A 21,613-nucleotide genomic window follows, 5' to 3' on the forward strand; every position below is an offset into this window, starting at 1 on the left:
CTGTTGGTGAAATTGTGTGATGAAGGTGAAATGCAAACAAATGAAGATGTGCTGCTACCATCTCTTTGAGTAAAACAGAAATAATACAGTAACCTTTACGGTGACTAATAATTTTCCAACACTAAGCTATCTGCGACACCTAAAGAAGGAGTGCCGTCATCTACTGATGGGATTGTGTACTACAATAAACAGACTGATGATTGGAATATCTGAAACAATCTTAACCGCTGGAGATCTATACGGGCTAAGGTTCAGACCATCGTTTAACTCCCATGCCATTATAGACGTAGACCACATATGCAAATCCATACCGACCATGCTCATCATGGAAACAGTCCTCTCTTAACTTCCAGGCGTAGTCCCCTCCAGAAGGGCACAGATGCAAACCCAGACAGGTTTGGCGAATTTGGCCTTCTTCAGTAGGGTGAAGCTCGAATACTACAGTACAATGCACAAGGATGTCTTTCTTTGCTTCTCAGCAGCCAGATAAGTACTTTTGTTTGGAGACTGCTTTATAAGGCAATTTTGATTGTGTGACTATTGATCTCTGCAGCTTGTTGCAATTTGACTAACATTTTCATTTGCAGGTAAAGATCTCCAGAAGTAACCATGTCCACATTGGTGGCCAGTGGATGTCTAATGAACAACATTAGAAATAGTGTTGTAGCTCAGATAACCACAGCCTCCTCCCAAAGACTATCCAATGGCATTATAGTCAAAGCGCTTAAAGGGCACAAAGGGGGCTCCAAAGGGTACAAGCATGGTGTCATTCTCGGTCAGCGAGAGGGTGCAGTAGCATTACAAATCAGGCCGGATACGGTAGACTGTTTCCAGCTTCCACCCAAGCGAGGAGAGAGTAGCGTTGCCACGGATTGGAGCGAATTTCAAAATTACCACTTTAACTGCGGTACGTACATGCACTTAGGTTTCTGATTCCAGGACGATTCTAAGGAACCACAGAGCCTTTAGGGATATTTCCCCAATGTTTTATGCTTATGCTCAAGATTTGGGAAGGCAGCATGGTGTCCGTTGAGCCTCCATACACTATTATTTGTGAAATCAATTTAAAAAAAAAAAAAAAATCAAGAGATGGCATTCCTACAAACTAAACACAAATATAGGGCTTTAAGAGTCAATGCCTTTTAAAAGTGGACTGGTAGACTGTCTTCCCATCACATATCCGGCTTTGACATACATGCCGTTGACCGACTCAGCTCCAGCCCTATGTAACTTCCAGTCTACCACTGCAAGATTACTTTAAATAAATGGTTTTTATTTAATGCGCTGTTACATTTTATGAGATAGAACAAGCTACTATTGCGTCCCATTGCCAGTAATTCAGATCATGAGAGCACACGGCACACCGATTCAAAATGGATTTGCTATTTGCAGGCAATATGTTGTCATTTAAGACTATTAAATGTTACTTAATAAGGAATATAATCTATGATTGTTCCTCACCCAGTCCTTAAGCTGAAGAAAACATGAGAGGGAAAAATATCACACTCGGCTAAGGCTGGAGAGACTACTAATAAGCAACTTATTATCGAAGTACGTATTCTGTTGCTGTTTCTGGCAATCATAATATGGTCATTCAGAACAAACGCGCATATATCAATAGTTGCATTTATTCCACTTGTAAGCCAAACAAAGGAAAAGATTGAGTAGAGAGAGCATTCGCTGTTGATTTGTGTACTAAACAAAATCAAGAGCCAACGATTTTCAGAACCTTGGTCTCTCAAAACAGTAGCACTCGGGAGCACTTGGCAGAAGGACATTTCCTATCAATATTGGCTTCCCTTTCATTAGTATCATATCAGTTTCTTATAACCAATTACATTTTCTCCTGACATTTTAAACAAGAAAATAGAGTAATTACAGCTGTCATAATTACCATTTTATATAATTTAAAACTGTTGGACTTACCTTTCCACTACAAGGCTAATGGCTTGTGTCAGGTCAGGGTTTGCCACTTGCAGACGTTTCCATAAAGACCATACAAATTCTTTATCAGCCTGCAGAATAAAAACAATTTATCGATTTAGATATTTCCCCTTCTTAAAGTGACTTCATAATAAAAAACATTGTTTTTAACAGTAAACGACTTCTTTTGAATTAAGTGAGGTTGTCTGGTGCCTATTTATTTTTCAGTAACATAAGGCTCTATAATACTAGCCAGTCAGTCCCTCGCCAAAAAAACTGTACACCATCAGAGTTAGGAAATTCAGCCAAATAAATAGGAATTGACAAGCTGTTGCAAATACCTGAAACAGTAAAAAGGATTATGCTGCTCTGTTTGACTCCGGTTCATCATAACATCAATCCCAATTCCAAAGTTTAGGACTTCTTTAAGCGCAAGGATACGTTTATTGTAATTGTAATGTATTGTAATTGTATTTATATAGCGCTTACTACTCCTGACGAGGCGTCAAAGTGCTTTTCACTGAGTTGCACGCTACTATGGACCCCCAAAAAGATTAGTGGTTGATTAGTAGTAATGAAATTTGAGTTAATTTGAGGGGTGGATATGCGAGTCTGTTAGTTGGATGGAAAAGGTTAATGGAGTATAGAAGAGGGAAGAGTCTAGACAGTGTTTATTGGGAGATCATAATAGTAAGATGAGGTTTGGGTGATCCAAGGAGGGATAGAGGAGGGAAGAGTCAAGAAAGGGTTATTTTGGAGATCATAGCAGTAGAATGAGGTTTGGGATGAGTCAGAGAGTGGAGGTAGAGGATATATTGGGAGAGGTATAGGGTGAAATATAGGGTAGTGCATTGGAGAGAGTCAGTTTTATTTTTTTACAGCAGGAGTAAAGTAAAAAAAATCTAGATTCATAATTACATATTAAACATATTTATATCAATATATACACATATCTAGATACATAGATATAATCACATTAAATGTTTATAAGCACAGGTATAAGCTGTACATTTGTGTTTGAGTATGGTGGTTATGTAGGAAAGAGTCAACGCTTGAGTAGTCTTCTGAAGATAAGATCTTATGTTTGGGGGTAATAAATTCTATAGTTTGGCTGCTTGAATCAATAAAGATGTGCTACCTAGGTTTTTATTTCTTGTATGGTGGGATTTTGAGGCGAGGTGCAACTCTGTAGCAGAGGTTTGTTTGTTGAATGTATTTGGTGATTTTATTCCTGATGAAAAGCGGTCCTGTTCCATGTATTGCTTTGTGGGTGATACAAAGCAGCTTGAATGTGGATCTTCTGACAACCGGTACGCTGCTTTTTAAAGAGCTGAGTGCTAGGAACTTGTGATGCTCTACTAGCTAGAGGCAGAGGAGGTAAACCGCTACATTTGTAATAGGCTTTGATCAAAGCATGCACACCAAATAGCTCTGTAGTGTGTTTAAAGATTGGAGAATACAAGCTCATCAGCCCAGGCAATAGGTAGCAGTCAAGGTTTTACTGCACCCCTCTTCATCTTCTGACTTTTCAGGTTCTTTGAGGGACAATTCTCTCTTCTTTCTCTTGCTTTTGAAAACATGCGACTATAAAGGGGCAGATGCAACTTATTTCCAAGAGGTCCCCTCTGATTGGCAGTGATCCACGGAGCAGTCCAAAGACACAAGCAGGTTTCAAAGAGGGTAACATCGCTCACCTTTGGCAGCTTGCTTTGAGTCTCAAGGCAAACCTCAGAGAAACCAGCTGAATGTGCCATTCTTAACCAATCAGTAAAACAGTACCAAATAAACAAATTCAATGTCCCAAACAAGTTTATCTAAACATATAATTTAATCAGAAAAAATAAGCAAAAAATATAAGCACATTGATAAGAACCTAATATTTGTATAAGTGAAACAACAATAAGAGCATTAATAATGTTAAAAAGGCGTCAGCTTCAAAATTATTGGAAGACCAAACAATTAGAAACATCACTACGAAAAACAAATGTTATAAAGCCTTGCATCGAAGTCTCAGAGAAACATAAAACAAATCATAACATGTTTGGAAGATTGAGTTTCCTAGTTTCCTGCAAGTCCAGATTTCGGGTTTGAAAGAAAAAAATATGTTTCTCATTTACCTATATTTTCCACATCATTAGGGCAGGTCTTCAGTGGCCATGACCACTACAAGGCAATATTGCAGGGGAATATCCCCCATACACAAGTCAACAAATAACACTCCACTCTGGGATTCCAACAGTCACATGGACATTCAATATAGCTCAGGAGCCTCCTTGCACCACACAAAACATTCTCAAAACTGCAGCTTCCAAGAGTCAAGCACACTTTCCAAGTAGTTTAGCACTTTACTCATAAATGAACAAATTAGCAGCTATCTTATACAGTTACAGCATTACAGCACATTAGCAACATAGTTAGGTAGTAACATGGATTGAAGGGTTGTTCCTCCTGCAAAACTTTTATGAAATCTTCCCCACATCGGTCAGTCAAGCAGTATCAGAGACCAGGTCTGAAAGCAATATATGATCCCAATAAATATTTTCCATTTCGCCAAGTCTCCACTTCTTCCTAAAACATTAAAATATTTCCAACATGTTACCTATATTTTTAAGTGTTTTTGTGCACACCTGGTTTGATAATTTTGTTCTTTCATAACCACAGAATTAACAATGTTACATCATCATTCCTACACTATTGATGTCTTTTTACCCCTCTATTGATTTGCAATTTCCCGTTTGGCTAAGAAGAAAACGAATTGTGCAAACCTTACCTTTGGCCATCTAGTAGTGTTTAACAAGCAACCCAAGAGTCGAGCAACCCAAACAATACGTCCGCACTCTCAACAGAATTTCCAAATAAAGCAAAACAAGACTCCCCACTATGGAAGGCATTATAGAGAGTTTAGGTGAATGATGAATTTCGTTGTCACAGATTTTCCCCTGTGCAAAACTAATAGTCAAAGCTTGGCAAAAGTGCTACTGCTAATTCAGAAATGCCTGAAATTTCAATATTTAGAAAAGTAATATCGCACCTGATAAACACAGATCGAAAGGGTGCGATAGTTGCCTGATGTGCTTCCCGCATCGATTATTGGTTGGTCACTAGAGACGTTTTCTACATGGTCCACCGAGGTGAAGATACTTCCTTGCACACTCTGTTCTCCAGTGTTACAAGAGCTGACATTCACACAGGTGGCAGTGGGGGAAGGGTGAGTGGTCTTTGTATTTTTCGCTCATCCCCATTTCTCAGAGTGATATACAGAAGGACATGGAAGATTACTTTAAAGTGTGCATCAGCTCCATTTCAAAAGACGCTCATCCCGTGGAAGACCTTCAATGTCTAAACACAAGGTTTCACTATTTCCAAACAAGCAGGAGTGCTTAAACTATCCATACCCATTTAAATAGATTAAAAGGCACTCTTAGGGTCCTTGAGGGAGAATATGAGGAGACTGGAGACCCAGTTGTTGAGAGGAGGATTTCTGAGCCATTGTCCGACATCCGAGTAAAAGCAGAGCAGGAAATACAATTTCTACGAAAATATGCTTGAGCGCGACTGTATGTTGAAGGCAAAAGACCTAACCGCACTCTGGCCGGGCTTCTCCAACCTGGGTTGGCTAACCCGAACTTCTTGAAATTAAAGGATTTGATGGTTCTAGTTACATGGTGTAGGAAGCTGGCTCTGTATATACTATATCAAAATGAGATATTGTGTGCACAGAGTCCAGTAAGTCCCCAAAGGTATAGCAGAGGATAAAATAGATAATTCCTTACTCTCAATTTAGTGGTAGATGTGCTGAGCAGATAGGATTATCAGAGTGTAGTGTGCATGCATTTGTTGTACACACTCATTCAAAGCAGGAACAGACAATCAGTGACTAACTCCAGGCCAATGTTTGCAAAAATATTACTTTAGTTACTTTTATTTTGGGGACCAAGTAGAACTCAGTTACAAGTAGACTTTTCAGAAATGTAATACTTCCAATATACAGTTGGCAACGGTTTGTTTAAGCATTCAAAATACTTTACAGGTGCATGTAATATTTTTCAATGTCAGAGGAGATACTTTGTATTATTCTCAGAATCGAAACTTAGTGCAATACAGAGAAAGATCAATGCACTCCTATGGGAGGAAAGACAAGTAAGTAATATTCAGGTAAGCACTCTACTTACAAGTTTAGTCTTTGACCAAAACTGGGCAAGGGTCGGACCAAGGTAGGTACTGCATCACCAGCGGTACTGGGGCGGCCGGGTACAGAGATCACTGGGCCCAATGTTAGCCTATGGCGGCTGTGGATACCTCGAAGAGGCACCGGTTGCAGGTAAGTACCCGCAGTTCAGGGACACAGGCCCTGGAGGTTGCGGTCAGCACTGTAGGGGCCACCAAGTAGCACCAAGGCTGCACCACCAGCCTCAGAGAGGAGGCTAGATGCAGGTTGCAAAGGGGGAATAGGGCACCCTAGAGGAATCAATGTAGATCCTCGGTCAGATAAAAAGTCTTCAGGCTCAATACAGAACACTGGCTGAAGGAATCCCACAACTGGAGAGGTTGATTCGATAGTGGGGGGATGCCAGGATTCTGTCGGTTGGGCACAGGTGCCTTTAGATCTCGGGTTTGTCTCACCGGATCCGGTCAGGGGATCCTTCAGGACGAGGCTGCAGGCTTCGTGGGGGAAGTCAGGAGAGACAGTCCATTTCCAGATCCCATGTCAGGATCGCCAGGGAGATGTCACTAGATCGATGGGCCACCTGGAATCAGGCCGTGGATGACGGGTGCAGAGTGGTGCAAGGGTCATGGATCCATTTGGATGCAGTGTCCTTGGAGTGGTTTCTTTCTGGACAAATCCGGTGTCCACATGAGAATAGAGTCATTGTCGAAGGCAGCTCAGGTCTCTGGTGCTCTTGGAGGTTGCTGGCTACGGGACAGGCAGGGTCCTTGAAGCGGGAGACAGGCCGGTAGGGCTGGGGACAAGTCAGCTGTCGTCTTCCTCCTTTGCTGCTGCACGGCCCTTTGGTCCTTCTTCTTAGGTCATCGAATCTGAGGAACAAGGTTCAGGGGAGCCCTTAAATACTAAATTTAAGGGCGTTACCGAGGTCTGGAAGCAGCAGCCAATGGCAACTGTCCCCTCGGGTGACTATACCCTTTGGGTGCACCCTTCCTTTGGGGAGAGGGGCTCATCCCCTTTGTGCCTAATTCTCCAAACCAAGACGGAAAATTTTGAGGGGAGGGGTTCACCTCAGCTCCTTGCCTCCCTAGGGGTGTGCCAGCCCAAGGTGGACACTCCTACTCGGATTACTGATTTTACCGCCTGTCCTGCCACCAAAAAGTGGGTCTGGGAAAGGGGGGCGGGCATCTCCACTAGTTTGAGCTGCCCAAATCAGCATAACAGAAGGTGAGAACCTTTGAGGTTCACTGCCAAGTGCTGCTGTTCCTGGAAGCTGGAGGTCTGAAGCACCTCCACTCAGAGCAGGCTTTGTTTCTGACCTCCGAGAGCACAAAGGCTCTTACCCCACGATGTCAGAAACCTGTCTGGTGGTGGCTGGCCGGCAGGGATCGGTCAGCAAATACACTAGAAGGATTGTTTTTCAGGGGGCTTCTCTAAGATGCCCTCTGCATGCATTTTATAATTAATCTATCACTTGCATCAGTGTGGGTTTATTATGGCGAGAAGTTTGTTTCCAAACTTCAGTCTTCAGTAAAGACATCATGAAGCTGTGGAGTTCATGTTGACAAACTCCCAGCCCGTATACTCTGAATGGCTTCACTGCACAGTGTTCAAGAATGGCCTCAGACACTGTAGGGGCATGTTGCTAATGCAGCTATGCCCTCACCCGTGTTATAGTGCACCCTGCCTTAGGGCTGTGAGGCCTGCCAGAGGGGTGACATACCTATGCTACAGGCAGTGGTGCATTGGCATGGCACCCAGGAAGATGGGCCATGTCGACTCTTTTAGATTAGCTACACCACAACACACATAGCCTGCAATGGCAGGGTGTATGTGTTTGGTGTGAGGTCCTTTAGGGTGGCACAATACATGCTGTAACTCTAAGGGACCCTCTCTGGTCACCAGGCCCTTGGTACCACTGGTACCCATTAAAAGGGACTTAAAAGTGGGCCAGAGGTGTGCCAATTGTGGGAGCAATGGTACAGGTTTGGGAAAGAACACAGGCATTGGGAATCTGACTGACAGGGACCCAAGGCACACTCAGTCAAAGTGCATCAAATATCAAAAGTTAGGGGGTTCCCTTGCCAAAAGTTGGACTTTCCTACATATGACCCTAGAAGACATTTTAGAGGTCTTCTGAGACTATTATGCTACTGTTTTCACAACACAGTCAGTGGTCACATGCAGGAAGTGAGGAGTATCTCTCATTGGCCTGGCAGGAGTTCCATGAGGGAATCCTTGAATTGTGCAATTATGGTTGAGGAGATTAAGGCAGTCATAAAATCTCTTCCAGATGGCAAAGCACGTGGTAGACACGGGCTCACTTCTGAGTTCTACAATGAATATGCCGACCAGCTGGCACCTCATCTAATATCTGTTTATGAAGAAACTAGGCACAAGGGTATATTGCCACCCATCCTTACAGAAGCTGTGGTTTTGGCTTTGTGATTGCGCTAATTAATAATACCACCAAAATGATGGCTTAAAAATTACCAGTCAAACATTGCCCTAAATGTGAGCCCGGTGCTGCGTGAACAAGTGGGTTTTGCACTTGGGCGTTCCACCTCCAATAATTTTTTTTGCTCTCACTTGCCAAATCAACAGTGAACTATCAGCTTCAGCCTTTTTATTAGGTGCACAAAAGGCTTTGACTCTCTCAAATGGTCCTACATGTTTTCCGCCCTTGTGAGGATGGGCCTAGAGGCTAGCAAACTGGGCTGGATAGCCCTTTTATACTAAGAGCCAAAGACATGTTTTAGAATAAATGTGTGAATATCCACATCTTTCCCAGTCATACAAGGCAGGGCTGTCCTCCTTCGCACCTCTTTTTGTCCTTGTGCTCCAGCTTATGGCCTATATCCTACGAGTATCATGCTGTGCAGGGCCTCTGTATCAAAGACACAAATTATTTGATTTCAATCTATGCAGACGATATATGTCACAGCTTCATACAACAATATCACCAGCCCCTTTGGTGAGAGAGGTTATTCAAATGAGAATTTTTTCAGGACTTCATATTAGTTGGAACTAATCCCAGTGTGACCCCCATCACACCAAATACAGTTGAACCTCAACTTGATTACCCCATAGAGTGGTGAGCGGATCAAATGCAATACTGAAGTATTAAAATGTATTGGGGCTCGGACAGAGTAACCCAAGAAAACTATGGTCCAGTCCCAGTTGGAACTGAGGAGAAGACTGCTCGTTGGCAGTCTCTCCTGATTTCCATTGCCAGCAGCATAGTGATAATTAAGATCATTTTACTGCCAAAGCTCTTGCACCGTTTTACCAATATTCTTATCATACCACCAAGATTCTTTTGTGCACAACTGCGCTCAATCCAGATAGGCTTCGCTTGGGTGAGTAAACAGACTATACTGGGCTACGAGGTATTGACTATCCCATACGATGGGGGAGGGGCCTAGCGGTTTCATAACTTGAACACTATTTTTGGGTAGCGCAGGCTCACTATGCTTTCCATTGGTATCACCCAGAGCACGGAGCTCCTCATGTCAGCATAGAGAGGGACATGGTGGGCTATGTGCCTTTGACAACTGTCTGTGACAAGTCATTAACTGAACCCTGGGCGCAATCAAATACATTGGGCTGTATAATCAATGCCTGGAACAAGCAGAACAGGAGAGATTGCATTACCCTGCGATCCCCTTATTTAATAATCCATGCCTCAAAGCCACATTACAACCAAAAGCACAACGGCAGCTTTATGAATAGTACTACTATGGGGGACCTGTACGTAGATGGGAAGTTCCTGACATTAGATCACCTTAAAGAGACTGGGTGTGTACTCGCCCTTGAATATTTTCTTTATTTCAGAATTCGTAATACCACTCGGTTGGCGTGCCCTGCCTTCCCACATGACCCCCCTGCGAATACAATTCTGACTTAACTTATCATTAACAGTGCCCACTGGGCTACAATGACGAGAATGTATCAGGCGACCGCTGCCAACAGACCACCTCTGCTCTCTGTGCCAGGGACAAGTAAGGGGGGGTAGACCTGGGGACTCCCCTTTCAAATGAGGGATGGCATTCGTTCTGCACTCAAACAGAGGAAGTGGCTTACAGTAGCTGACATTGGATCATACACTGATCCTACATTGATTACATTACACGCCTGCAGGGCTAAGAGTGATGAGCTTAGATGTGAACCAAAACAGCCCTAGATGACACACAAAATGCAGACTAACTATATGTGACTTGTATTTGTCCATCGACCGCACACTATGGGATTCTGGTGTTTGACACCATCTCTTCTATGATCCATCAGAAAGATTCTCAAGAGCGTGCCAAAGAACATAGCCCTAGCATGTATATTAGCAAAACAAAGGTTTGCACTTAGATAATGTACTGGTCCAACAACCTCAGTGAAGTACCGTTAGAAATAGGGGTCTCTAGTTGGCAGAGGTATGCACCTTGTCAAAGTAGGTACCCTTCTTTCTAGTCTGTGTAAGGAGAATTACACTTCTAAAATAACCCCTGCTCACTCCTTTGGTAGTGTGGCACGAGCAGTCAAGATTATTTCACAGGCAATGTGTGAAGCATTTGCAAATAACACACAGTAATACAGTGACAATACTACAAAAGAACACCACACTAGTTTTAGGAAAATATTCAACAAGCCCAAAAGGATAAAAATCCAACATACAGTAATCAAAATACGAATATTGTAAAAAAATAGACGTAAAATACAGTTCCTTGAAGCTGATAGCTCTGTCTGGGGCTATCACGGCTTAGTGAACAAACCAATCCAAAAGTTCAGGCCGACCCTGGCGTCATGGGCCAGCTACAGTGTCGGGAAGACCCGCAAACAGTACCTTGGAAATGTAGAGCGTTGTGGACCTTTTGATGAGCTCCGAAGAGGCGGTGTCGGCAGTCATCAGTCCTGAAGGTCGGTGCAGGAGTTGTTGGCCCTAAAGTCAAACGCATTGCAGATCGAATTCAGTGAGGTTGAAGTCAGGAACACAGGCATCAGCAGGTGTTAAAGCTGCGGTGTGAAGTGGTGTGGTGCCCCCCGGGTCGCAGTGCAGGCAGCTGCTTGGTCACAGCATCCAGCAGTGTCGGTGAGACCAGGGCTGCGGTGCAAAGTGGGGCAGGCCTTGTCACGGTGCTGGCAGGTCACGGTGCAAGCAGCAGCGTTGTCATTGATGAAGTGCTAGAGTCGATGGTGGCAGTGGGCCAAGGCTGGGTTGTGGGATGGTGCAGGCAGCGCCATCGATGTCGGCTTGGAGCGTCGTTGTCGGGGATACCAGGGCAGCGATGTGAAGCGAGGCGGTGCTAAGTAAGGTGCCCTCAGGTCAAGGTGCAAGCAGCGGCTCGTTCGCAGTTTTGGTCAGTGAGACCAGGGTTGCGGTGCGAAGGGAGTGGTGCTCTCTGCGGTGCCAACAGGTCACGGAGCAAGCAGCATCGCCGTTGACAGCATCGAGTTGCTTTTTCCTCTGTGGTAGCTGAAATACGCAGTTCAAGATGCAGGTACCCACAGGATGGAGATGTCTTTGGTGTGCCTGAGATTTCCAACAGGACGAAAGCTCTACTTCAAGCTCCTGGAGAAACTTTGGAAAATAAGTTGCAGAACGTCCAGTCCTTTGACTGCCCAAGATAGAAGCAGCTACTGCAGGCCAACACAACAAAGCACACAGCAACGTGGTAGTTCCTCCTCACAGCTTCTCCAGCTTTTCTTCTTGTCGGGTTCCTTAGTCCAAACGAGTTCTAAAGTTCTGGGGTCAGGCCCCAATATGTATGCTACTCTTCCCTTTGAAGTTGTAGGCTGAAAGTCTCAGTGAAAACCAGTTCTGTTCTCCCTGCTCCAGCTTCACTACAAGAGGTGGAGACAGCATTGTGCAGAGCAGACACAGCCTATTCAGGTGCTAGTGAAAACTCCTACCACCACTCTAAATGCCGAAGGTTCTATTCGACCTGGCTATGAGTCACTCAGGAAAGGCAGGACACACCTCCACCCCCCTGTGACTGCCTACAGTGAATGCACATCCCAGCTCCTGGCACTCTAAGACCAGGCAGTGAACACACAAACAGACAGGGGCACACAGGATGGTTAAGTAAGAAAATGCCCACTTTCTAAAAGTGGCATTTTAAACACACAATTTAAAAACCAACTTTACTAAAAGATGTGTTATCAAATTCTGAGTTCAGAGAGCCTAAACTGAATTCCTCTATTTTGTCCCACTCGAAAGCTAAACATGTAAGATGTTACAAGGCAGCTCCCATGTTAACCCATGGGACAGACAGCCTTTCAATAGTGCATAACGAAACGAACAGTATTTCACTAGCAGGACATGTAAAACACACTACTACATTACCTACCTTTCACATACACTGCACCCTGCCCAGGGGGCTACTTGGGCCTACCTTAGGGGTGACATATTCAAGAAAAGGGATGGTTAGGACCTGGTAAGTAGATACACTTGCCAAGTCGACATGGCAGTACAAACTGCGTGCAGTCACTGCAGTGCCATGTCTGAGACACATTTGAAAGGCTACTTGTGTGGGTGGCACAAGCAGTGCTGCAGGCCCACCATTAGGATTTGATTTACAGGCCATGGACACACACAGTGCACTGACCTAGGGACTTATTAGTAAATAAAATAGGCCAATCAGGGAAAACCAATCATAACACAATCTACATGGAAAGCATATGCACTTTAGCACGGATTAGCACTGGTAAAGTACTCACAGTTCTAAAACCAACGAAAAATGGGTAAAAATAGGAAGCCAAAAAGCAAATAGTCTAGGGATAAACCTGCCAAAAATGCCAGGTCTAACAGGTACTGTATCAAAGACCTTATTTACTGTAATGAGATAGCTGAAATCTACATGTCCACTTTCCCCACCACTTCCCTCCAGGAACATCTATCACTTCATACTTTAGCAGATTGCCAGATTAATGCATTATTGGCTAATGTGAGTTCAAATAATGGTTGGTAGGGTGAATAGAGAGGCTACAGTAGATTGGTTATTGTTGGGTTGAGGGGATAGGATTTCAAAGAAGGAAAGGTCTGTGAGTTGAGGAGTAGGCAGTTGGCAGAAATACAATAGAAAGAAATGCAGACCAGCATATTACTTGGAGTAGGATACACTCAGAGACAGTAAAGCATACTTAGGATGGATGCGAAGATGAGGGACATTCGCTAAAAAGCAAGAAGAGAGCACTTGCTAGTTTGAGGCTAGATTCAATATTTCCAAACAGGAGGAAACTTTGAGAAAGCATGAAATCGGATGATGTAAAGCTGCAGAATGAGACATCATCATTTACATGTGAAAATAGCACATTGTACTGTAACATTTGTATAGCGTTTACTACCTCCAAGAGGTACACACAATCACCTATTCGCATGGATAGCACACTACCTTTAGTTGTGTAAAATGATGCAGTCGATCGCTTGTTCGACAACAAAAATATACAGATAAACTTGTACAGAGCACAGAGCACCTACTTAAAAAAAGGAAGGAATGAAAATACTGTGTATACTGAATAAATAAGATATGGGGGTCGGGTATTGCCTAGGAGATGTCATTAGGGAAACAAGCACATAGAAGGTAGCTTGTATGCATTTAAACATCACCACCTTCAAACAAGGGGAAATGTGCTACCATAAACATCACAAGTGAAGAACTCAAAGGATATATCCATATGTGCCTTTGCTACGTGCCATTCAGTCACTTAAAAAGCACAGAACAAGGATTGAAAATGTTCTCCCTCTTCAATTGTTCAATCTAAAAAAACGTTTCAGAATAATGATTATGTGATACATTAAATGAAAATAAAAAACTCATATCGTCTACGCTTATGCTGTGCCAGAAACAACAGATGTCCCAAGTCTGAGAACATTGCTCACAAAACAATGCTATTTGCTGCATATGTGCATAGTATAGGAGGCAGATTTCCGACATTTACATACATTTGCAATTGGATTGGGTGTGGCATTCGGTCCCCTTGCTTATTTGCAAAATTGTTTTTTTTCTAATTGAATTATACAACACTGGGAATGTACCTCACCATAGTGTGTAGACTAAAAAACAGAAACATGGAAGTACATGAGAATGTAATGAAAATGAAAATGGAACTTGTATAGCGCATGGCTACCCTGAGGCCTCCCAGCGCTGCAGACGGTACAAGTGGGCAGGGGAGCAAGTGTTAAAGGGGGCTGTTGAAAAGATGAGTTTTCCGAAGTTTTCGAAATGCTAACAGGTTAGGCTTCTTCCGCAGATGGAGAGGGAGAGAATTCCAGGAGTTAGCAGCGTTAAAAGAGAAGGAGTGCCCGCCCCATCTGGCCCTCCGAATTCTAAGCGTAACGGCAGAAAAGGAGAAGTTGGAGCGGAGGTTCCTGGGAGGAAGATAGGGTGTGACCAGGGATTGGGCAATAGCTGGGCCACGCTTCCAGAAGGCCTTGTGCGCCAGGAACATAGCTTTAAACAGAATCCTTGCCCTGATAGGGAGCCAGTGAAGGTTCCTTAGTGCAAGTTGGGCAGATTGCCTGCAAGGGATCTGGAGAAGCATACGGGCAGCACAATTTTGAATAATCTGGAGCTTATGGATGGTGAATTGAGGGGCTCCCAGATAAGGAAAATGCTACTTACCAGTATGCATCTGTTCTTGGCATGTAGAGCTGCAGATCACATACTATGCATAGATCGCCATCTGGTGTTGTGCCCGGATGTTTGCACTTGTTTTTGTCTTGGAAAAGTCTTTGGAAGTCACAAGATAGGGTCTCCTCCTTTGGATGATAAGTGCGCATGGGCATCGGGTCCATCTTCAGATTGTTTTTCGCCACCAGGGAAATGATGGAGTTTTGTGAGAAACAGATAAGATGGCCATGTATGCTGTATCTAAATAAGATAATCCTGGAACAGATAAAGGTAGCAGGGGAGATGGGTGGGCGTGTGTGGATCTGCAGCTCTACATGCCAAGAACAGATGCATACTGGTAAGTAGCATTTTCCGTTCAAGGCATATGAGCTGCAGATCACACACTATGCATAGATTGCATAACAGTACCCGTCCTAAGCGGCGACCACCAGTATCTGTTGCAGTAGTTTGAAATAATGTTTTGAGTACAGCCTGGCCCACACTAGCTTGCTGTTTTGTTTGCACATCTACACAATAGTGCTTTGTGAATGTGCGTGGTGTAGACCATGTAGCTGCTTTGCAAATGTCATCTAAGGGAATGTTCCCTAAAAATGCCATTGAAGGGAGGAGCCTAGCGCGTGACCAAGATGGCCGCGTGAGCTCAGAGCTCCCGAGACCCTCGCTCCCTCCGGCAAATATCCTGTGTAGAATCCTGTTTTTAATACCCGGAATATTGGAGGCGAGCCGTTGCTGAGGTGATCGTCGCTGTCCGGGTTGAAATCGCCCACCGGAGGCCGAAGTTGTGCTACACGGAAGTTTGCGGCCTACTCCCCGGAAGATGACCGGGGCTTGCGCTGGCACAGTGCCCGAGCACTAATTGAACAACAGCGGCTGTGTGAGGGGCGAGCCATCGGAAGGACGGTGTCATCACTTTCGCTTTCACTTTCCTGTTTTCATCGCGCCCTGGCCTGGGAGTGAGCCGCGCCGGTCACTTGTTGCATTGTCTTATCCGGATGGGCAAGGGGATTGTCTCTGCAGCAGATCACGATGTCGGCCAAATCGGAAGCCGAAAAACAGAAGCCCAAGAACACCAGGCGGGGAGGATACACCCAAACCAACAACATGGATCGTTATGCCCAGCAGAAGGGGTCACCGGGCGGATCGGGACGGCCACTGGAAGCCTTGAAAGATGGTTTGCCCCCCGCTACGGAACTAACCCTGCAGGATGTCATGGGGGCCATCGAGGGGATGCAGTCCTCTATCGGGCAGCAATTCGAGACCCTGGCACATAAAGTGGACACAATCTCGATCGACGTCAACTTGATTCGGGCAGACCTGGGGAAAACCAATGAACGGGTTCAATCCTTGGACCTTAAATCCTCTGGCCTCCTGGGAGATGTCTCTGACCTGCAGCTGGAAGTCCGAAATTTGAGGTCCGCAAACGACCTCTTTGCCCGACGGCTGGAGGACTTTGAAGGCCGGGCACGGCGCAACAACGTGCGCATTATTGGGGTCCCGGAAAACTCGGAGGAACAGTCGGTGGACCTGTTCGTAGAGGATTTGGTGGTAAACCATCTGGCGCCCAAAGGCCTCAGTAAGTTCTTTACTGTTGAGCGGGCCCACAGAGTCCCTGGTGGGAGGCCCAAGGTGGGGGCCCCTACGAGACCGATTGTCGCCAGGATCTTTAATTTCAGGGACCGCGACGCCATTCTACAAGCATCACGAGTGTCCGGCCCGATGACTTTCCAGAACACCACAGTGAGTTTTTATCCTGACTTTACCCAGGCGGTGCAGAAGCAAAGGCAGAGCTTCCTGGCGGTTAAGAGAAGGCTAAGAGGGATGGAACTGAAGTACGCCATGCTCTTCCCGGCCAGATTGCGTGTGGTGTATGAAGAGCGGACTTTCTTTTTTGAATCACCGGACATGGTCGGAGACTGGCTGGACACATTGCCCCAACGACGGACTAGCGGGGAGCATGCTGGTGGAGCAGAAGGTGGCCGTGATGAACAAGAGTGAGGACTTTGGTGCTAGATCATTTTGACTTTGCCCAGGACAGTGAATCACAGTTTTCGGTCTCTCCGGGAGGGTAGTAGCCCGGGGGGTGGCGGGGGTATGAAGGGAGCTTTTTCCCTCCTCTGGGGTTCTTTTTGTAGACTAGTTTTAGAATAGGGCGACAGGCACACTGCAAGTTGGGGGGGCTTCTTAAGCGTACGCAGGGGTGCAGGGTGGGGGGTGGAATGGGGTTGTTGAGGTGGTTGTTGTTGGTTTTTGTTTTGCAAGGCGTAGTGATGCAAGCTTCTGTAGCTCGAGTGCGGTTCTACGGGGGGGTGGAGGTCTCCTTACATTTCAGGATGGTGGGGTAGGGGCTTAAAGATACTCAGTTGGAATGTTAACGGCTTAGGGGATCGTATTAAGCGAGGGATTGTCCTGCAATTTCTGAAGCGATGCTCCCCTGATATAGTTTTATTGCAAGAGACGCACTTGATAGGTAACATGTGCTACGCACTCAACAGGAAGGGCTACAAATTCGTTGCGCACTCGGGGTTCTCCTCGGGCTCTAGAGGGGCTGGTATACTTGTTAGGGCCTCACTGCTGTTTGAGGTTGACTCCACCACTGTTGATGAAAGGGGGCGATTTGCGGCTGTGGCGGGGAGGTGGGAGGGCAGGACGCTGGTCTTGGTTTCTGTTTATGTCCCTCCTGCGCTGCAGCCCTCCACATTTGCTGACCTGGGGAGGGCTCTGTTGGATTTCCCAGATGGGATGTTGGTGGTGGGTGGCGATTTTAATGCGGTTGGCTCCGGATTGCTTGATAGACACCCGCCAAGAAGCTCTGGGGGGGCGCAGAAATGGCTTTCAGACTTCGTGGATACCCTGGGTCTGGTTGACTGTTGGAGACTGCTGCATCCCACTCAGCGGCAGTACACTTTCCACTCTGGGGCGCATGGCAGTCTCTCTAGAATTGATTATGTACTTACTTTGGCTGCACACACCTCCTTTGTGTCCGAGGCTAGGCACATGGCTAGGGGTATTTCTGACCATTCGCCGGTGTGGATCTGTATGGATGTTGGTCGAGGAGTGGTGGGCAGGGTGGCTCCGATTAACCCCTGGTATCTCCGTGACCCTAGGACTCGTAGCGCGGTGCTGAAGACGGTCGATCTCTACTTCCAGGAAAATCTAGGCTCGGTCACATCTGCGGTGTCTTTGTGGGAAGCGTTTAAAACTGTGCTGAGAGGGGAGGCCCTTTCCTTGATAGCGGCAGCCAAACGTCGGAGGGATGCGGAGGTCGCACAGATTGAGGCGGAGATAGCCGCCCTAGAGTTGGTTTTGGAGGAGGAGGTTACGGCAGCAACGCTGCATAAATTGAGCCTTAAGCAGTCGGAGTATAAGGCCCTGGTGACTAATGCGGCCAAAGCCCTGAGTAGGGAGCAGGAGGGGCGACTGTACGATGTTGGGGATAAGGCCGGGAAATTAATAGCGTGGCTGGATAAAAAAGAGCGGGTTAATCGTGTGGTGCCAGAACTAGTAACAGAGGGTGGCGTTATTGTTACTGAGCCGGATGGCATAGTCCAGTGCTTTGCAGATTATTTCCGCACGGTCTACACCTCAGTGTCGGATAGGCCGGTGGAGGACTCGTGTGAACTTCTGCGCGATCTGGCTCTGCCTTGCCTCTCTGACATAGACAGAGAAGATCTAGATGGTGACATCACAGCTGACGAAGTCGCGGGTGCTATTCGTTCACTACGCCCTGGCAAGGCCTCGGGCCCGAATGGCCTGCCAATTGAGTTCTATAAACTCCGGCCGGACAAGATCGCTCCACATCTGCGAGCTATGTTTGTAGAGGCGCGGGAGATAGGATGCCTTCCATTCGACCAACGCCTGGCGACAATTGTGGTCATACACAAAGATGGCAAGCCCAGGAATAAATGTAGCTCATATAGGCCGATTTCGCTACTTAATGCCGAGCCGAAAATCCTCGCTAAAATACTGGCCAACCGTTTGATCAGGGTGATCGGGGACCTGATCCACCCGGACCAATCCGGTTTCATCCCGCACCGTAATACTGCGTTGAACCTTAGGCGCCTCCACGGCGTGCTCGCAAGGACGGGGACGCTGCGGGAGCCGACCATTGTGGCTGCACTTGACGCCACGATGGCTTTTGACACGCTAGAGTGGGCATATCTGTGGGCTGCACTTGCGAAATTCGGCTTTGGACCTGGCTTTGTTGGCTGGGTGAGACTACTGTATGAAGGACCCTTGGCTAAGGTTGCGGTTAATGGTAGGGCGTCCTGCCCGTTCGTGCTGGGGAGGGGCACCAGGCAGGGTTGTCCCCTGTTGCCGTTGTTGTTTGCTCTCGCTCTTGAACCGCTGGCGGCGTGGATACGATGGCACCCGGACATAAGGGGGATCCGATGGTCACCAGATCATGAGGACCGCATCTCTCTTTATGCCGACGATATTTTGCTATACCTCACCTCACCCAGGAAGTCTCTCATAGTAGTCTGTGACGTTCTGACTTCTTTTGGTAGGAACTCGGGTCTCACCATTAACTGGGGGAAGTCGTATCTGTATGCCCTGAGTGGAGACGTCCCTGTTCTCCCGCGGAATTGCTCGATCCAGATCGCCCAGGAGGGCTTTTTGTATCTAGGGATCTATATCTCCACCGATCCAATTGTTCGATATGAGAGAAACCTGCTCCCTCCATTGACGCGCCTGCGGCGGGATGTGGCGGGTTGGCGGCGGTTGCCGCTTTCCCTCCTAGGCCGCGCCGCGCTGTTCAAAATGATGTCTCTTCCCCGCTTTCTCTATGCCCTACAGAATACCCTGGAGCTGGTCCCGGCCAGCTATTTTCGGGAGGTCGAGAGCCTCCAGCGCTCGTTGCTGTGGGATGGCCGACCGCGTATAGCTATTGCAAAGCTGACCCTTCCGTGGTACGATGGGGGTATCGCGCTTCCTGACATTAGAAGATATTATTGGGCCACCCAGTTGAGTGCGATCAATCATGGAGTCTACGGTCCGGCGCAGAGCCCCGGCTTCGCTATGGATCGGTGGTTGCTGTGCGGGGGTAATTACTTTAGAGCACTCTACTCCAGGTCAACGGATGGGTCCCTCACGGGGCCAACCAAGACGGCGGTGCACGTGTGGAAGGCGGTTACGAACTCGCTGGGTTGGAAGGATAGGCTTACCCTCGCTACTCCGCTGTTTGACTCTGACATGTTGGGGAAACTTTGGCACACGAAGGGGTTTGAGAAATGGGACCAGATTGGGATATCCAGGGTGGGGGACCTGCTGGTTAAGGGTCGAGTGAAGTCGTTTGACGAGCTACGGACGGAATACGAGTTGGAAGGTACGGAATATTTCCGGTATGCACAGGTTCACCACGCTCTGCGGTCCGTCCTCGTCGAGGGGGAGACGGTGCCTGAGTCCTCTCCCTTGGAGGATCGGATCCTAGATGGCCATATGCCGGAGAGTACAATCTCCTTAATTTACAAGAAGCTTGTTAATGTCCGGACTGACCTCCTCCTAGGGGTGCGTGATCAGTGGACCAGGGACGGCCTTGAACTGGATGATGAGGACTGGCAGTATGCCATCTCATCTCCTAAGGAGGTCGCGATCCCGGCACGACTAAGGCTGGTGCAGCTTAAGATACTTCATAGAGTCTATGTCACGGGGCCCCGACTGATCCATATGGGTTTCTCCGAGGATGGCTTATGTAAGAGGGGCTTTGGGATGGTGGGCACCTTCCTACATATCATATGGGAATGTGGTGTGATCACGGAGTTCTGGAAGCGAATTCATGTTGTGATGCAGGAGGTCACGGGTATTGCACTGCTGCCAGAGGCACGGCGCTGTCTTTTGAACGTCTGGGGTCCTACTGACTATGATGCGGCGCAGACTCAATGGGTGACCCTAGGGAATATGGTGGCGAAGCGTGATATTGCACGACTGTGGGGTTCTTTAGGGAGAAAACGGTGTATAGTGCCCGGGGGCGGCCTAAGAAATGGCATAAGATATGGGGGATATGGAACCAGTATAGGGGTGATATATGTCTGCCCCCGGCCACTGAACCGTTGGAGGAGCAACCTTCCCCCTAGCTTCACTTCCAACTTGGGATTTTTATGATGATTATATGCTAGAATGTTAGCGCCTCTGCTTCTCCCTCATCCACCCGACCGGTGGCTTTGTTCTGACTTTGGGAATGGGGCCGCGCCCCCACCGGGAACTGGCACGAGTTCATTGTGTATACTGCCTTGCTTGTGTTATTTACTTTCAGGTTGTTTTAAAAAAAAAAGGAACCTTTGTTTTTCTGGTACCAGAGCTGTGGACACTTCCATGTGTTGTACTTAATTGGCTGCCGAACCTCCGGGATGTCGGCTGAATAGCTGTGTTCCAGACCGACATAAATAAAGGTTTTTAAAAAAAAAAAAAATGCCATTGAAGCCTCTATCTTTCGGGTAGAGTGGGCTTTAGGGGGAACTGATAATGTGCGTTTTGCTTTGTGATAGCAAATCTGTATGCATTTGACAATCCACCTTGCTATCCCAGATTTTGATATGAGGTTGCCTTTATGTGGTGGCGAGAAGGATAAGAAAAGTTGTTTTGTCTTGCGAAAAGGTTTTGTTCTTTCAATGTAATAAAGCAGTGCTCTTTTAATATCTAGAGTGTGAAGAGCTCTTTCTGCGACTGTTTGTGGTTGCGAGAAGAATACTGGCAACTCCACAGACTGGTTGAGGTGAAAGGGAGAAATAACCTTAGGGAGGAAATTTGGATTGGTTTTGAGAACCACTTTGTTATGATGGAGTTGTAAAAAGGGTTCTTGAATAGTCAGTGCCTGTAGCTCACTGAGTCTTCTAAGGGAAGTAATGGCCACTAGGAAAGCGACTTTCCATGTTAGAAATTATTGCTCGCATTTGTGCAGAGGTTCAGA

The 21,613-nt window shown here is 46.6% G+C and overlaps 1 protein-coding gene across 1 annotated transcript in view; it reads right to left on the reverse strand.

Annotated features, from left to right (window-relative positions):
• The window catches only part of CNTLN (centlein), a 1,182,709-nt gene that overhangs the window by 1,100,392 nt on the left and 60,704 nt on the right, over positions 1-21,613 (reverse strand). The window contains exon 3 of the mRNA XM_085634784.1: positions 1,927-2,015. Coding sequence (XP_085490910.1) covers positions 1,927-2,015 — 89 coding nt within the window. The remainder of the gene's footprint in view (positions 1-1,926; positions 2,016-21,613) is intronic.

This window comes from Triturus cristatus, chromosome 2_1 (assembly GCF_964204655.1).
Source record: "Triturus cristatus chromosome 2_1, aTriCri1.1, whole genome shotgun sequence".
Classification (NCBI taxonomy): Eukaryota; Metazoa; Chordata; class Amphibia; order Caudata; family Salamandridae; genus Triturus; species Triturus cristatus.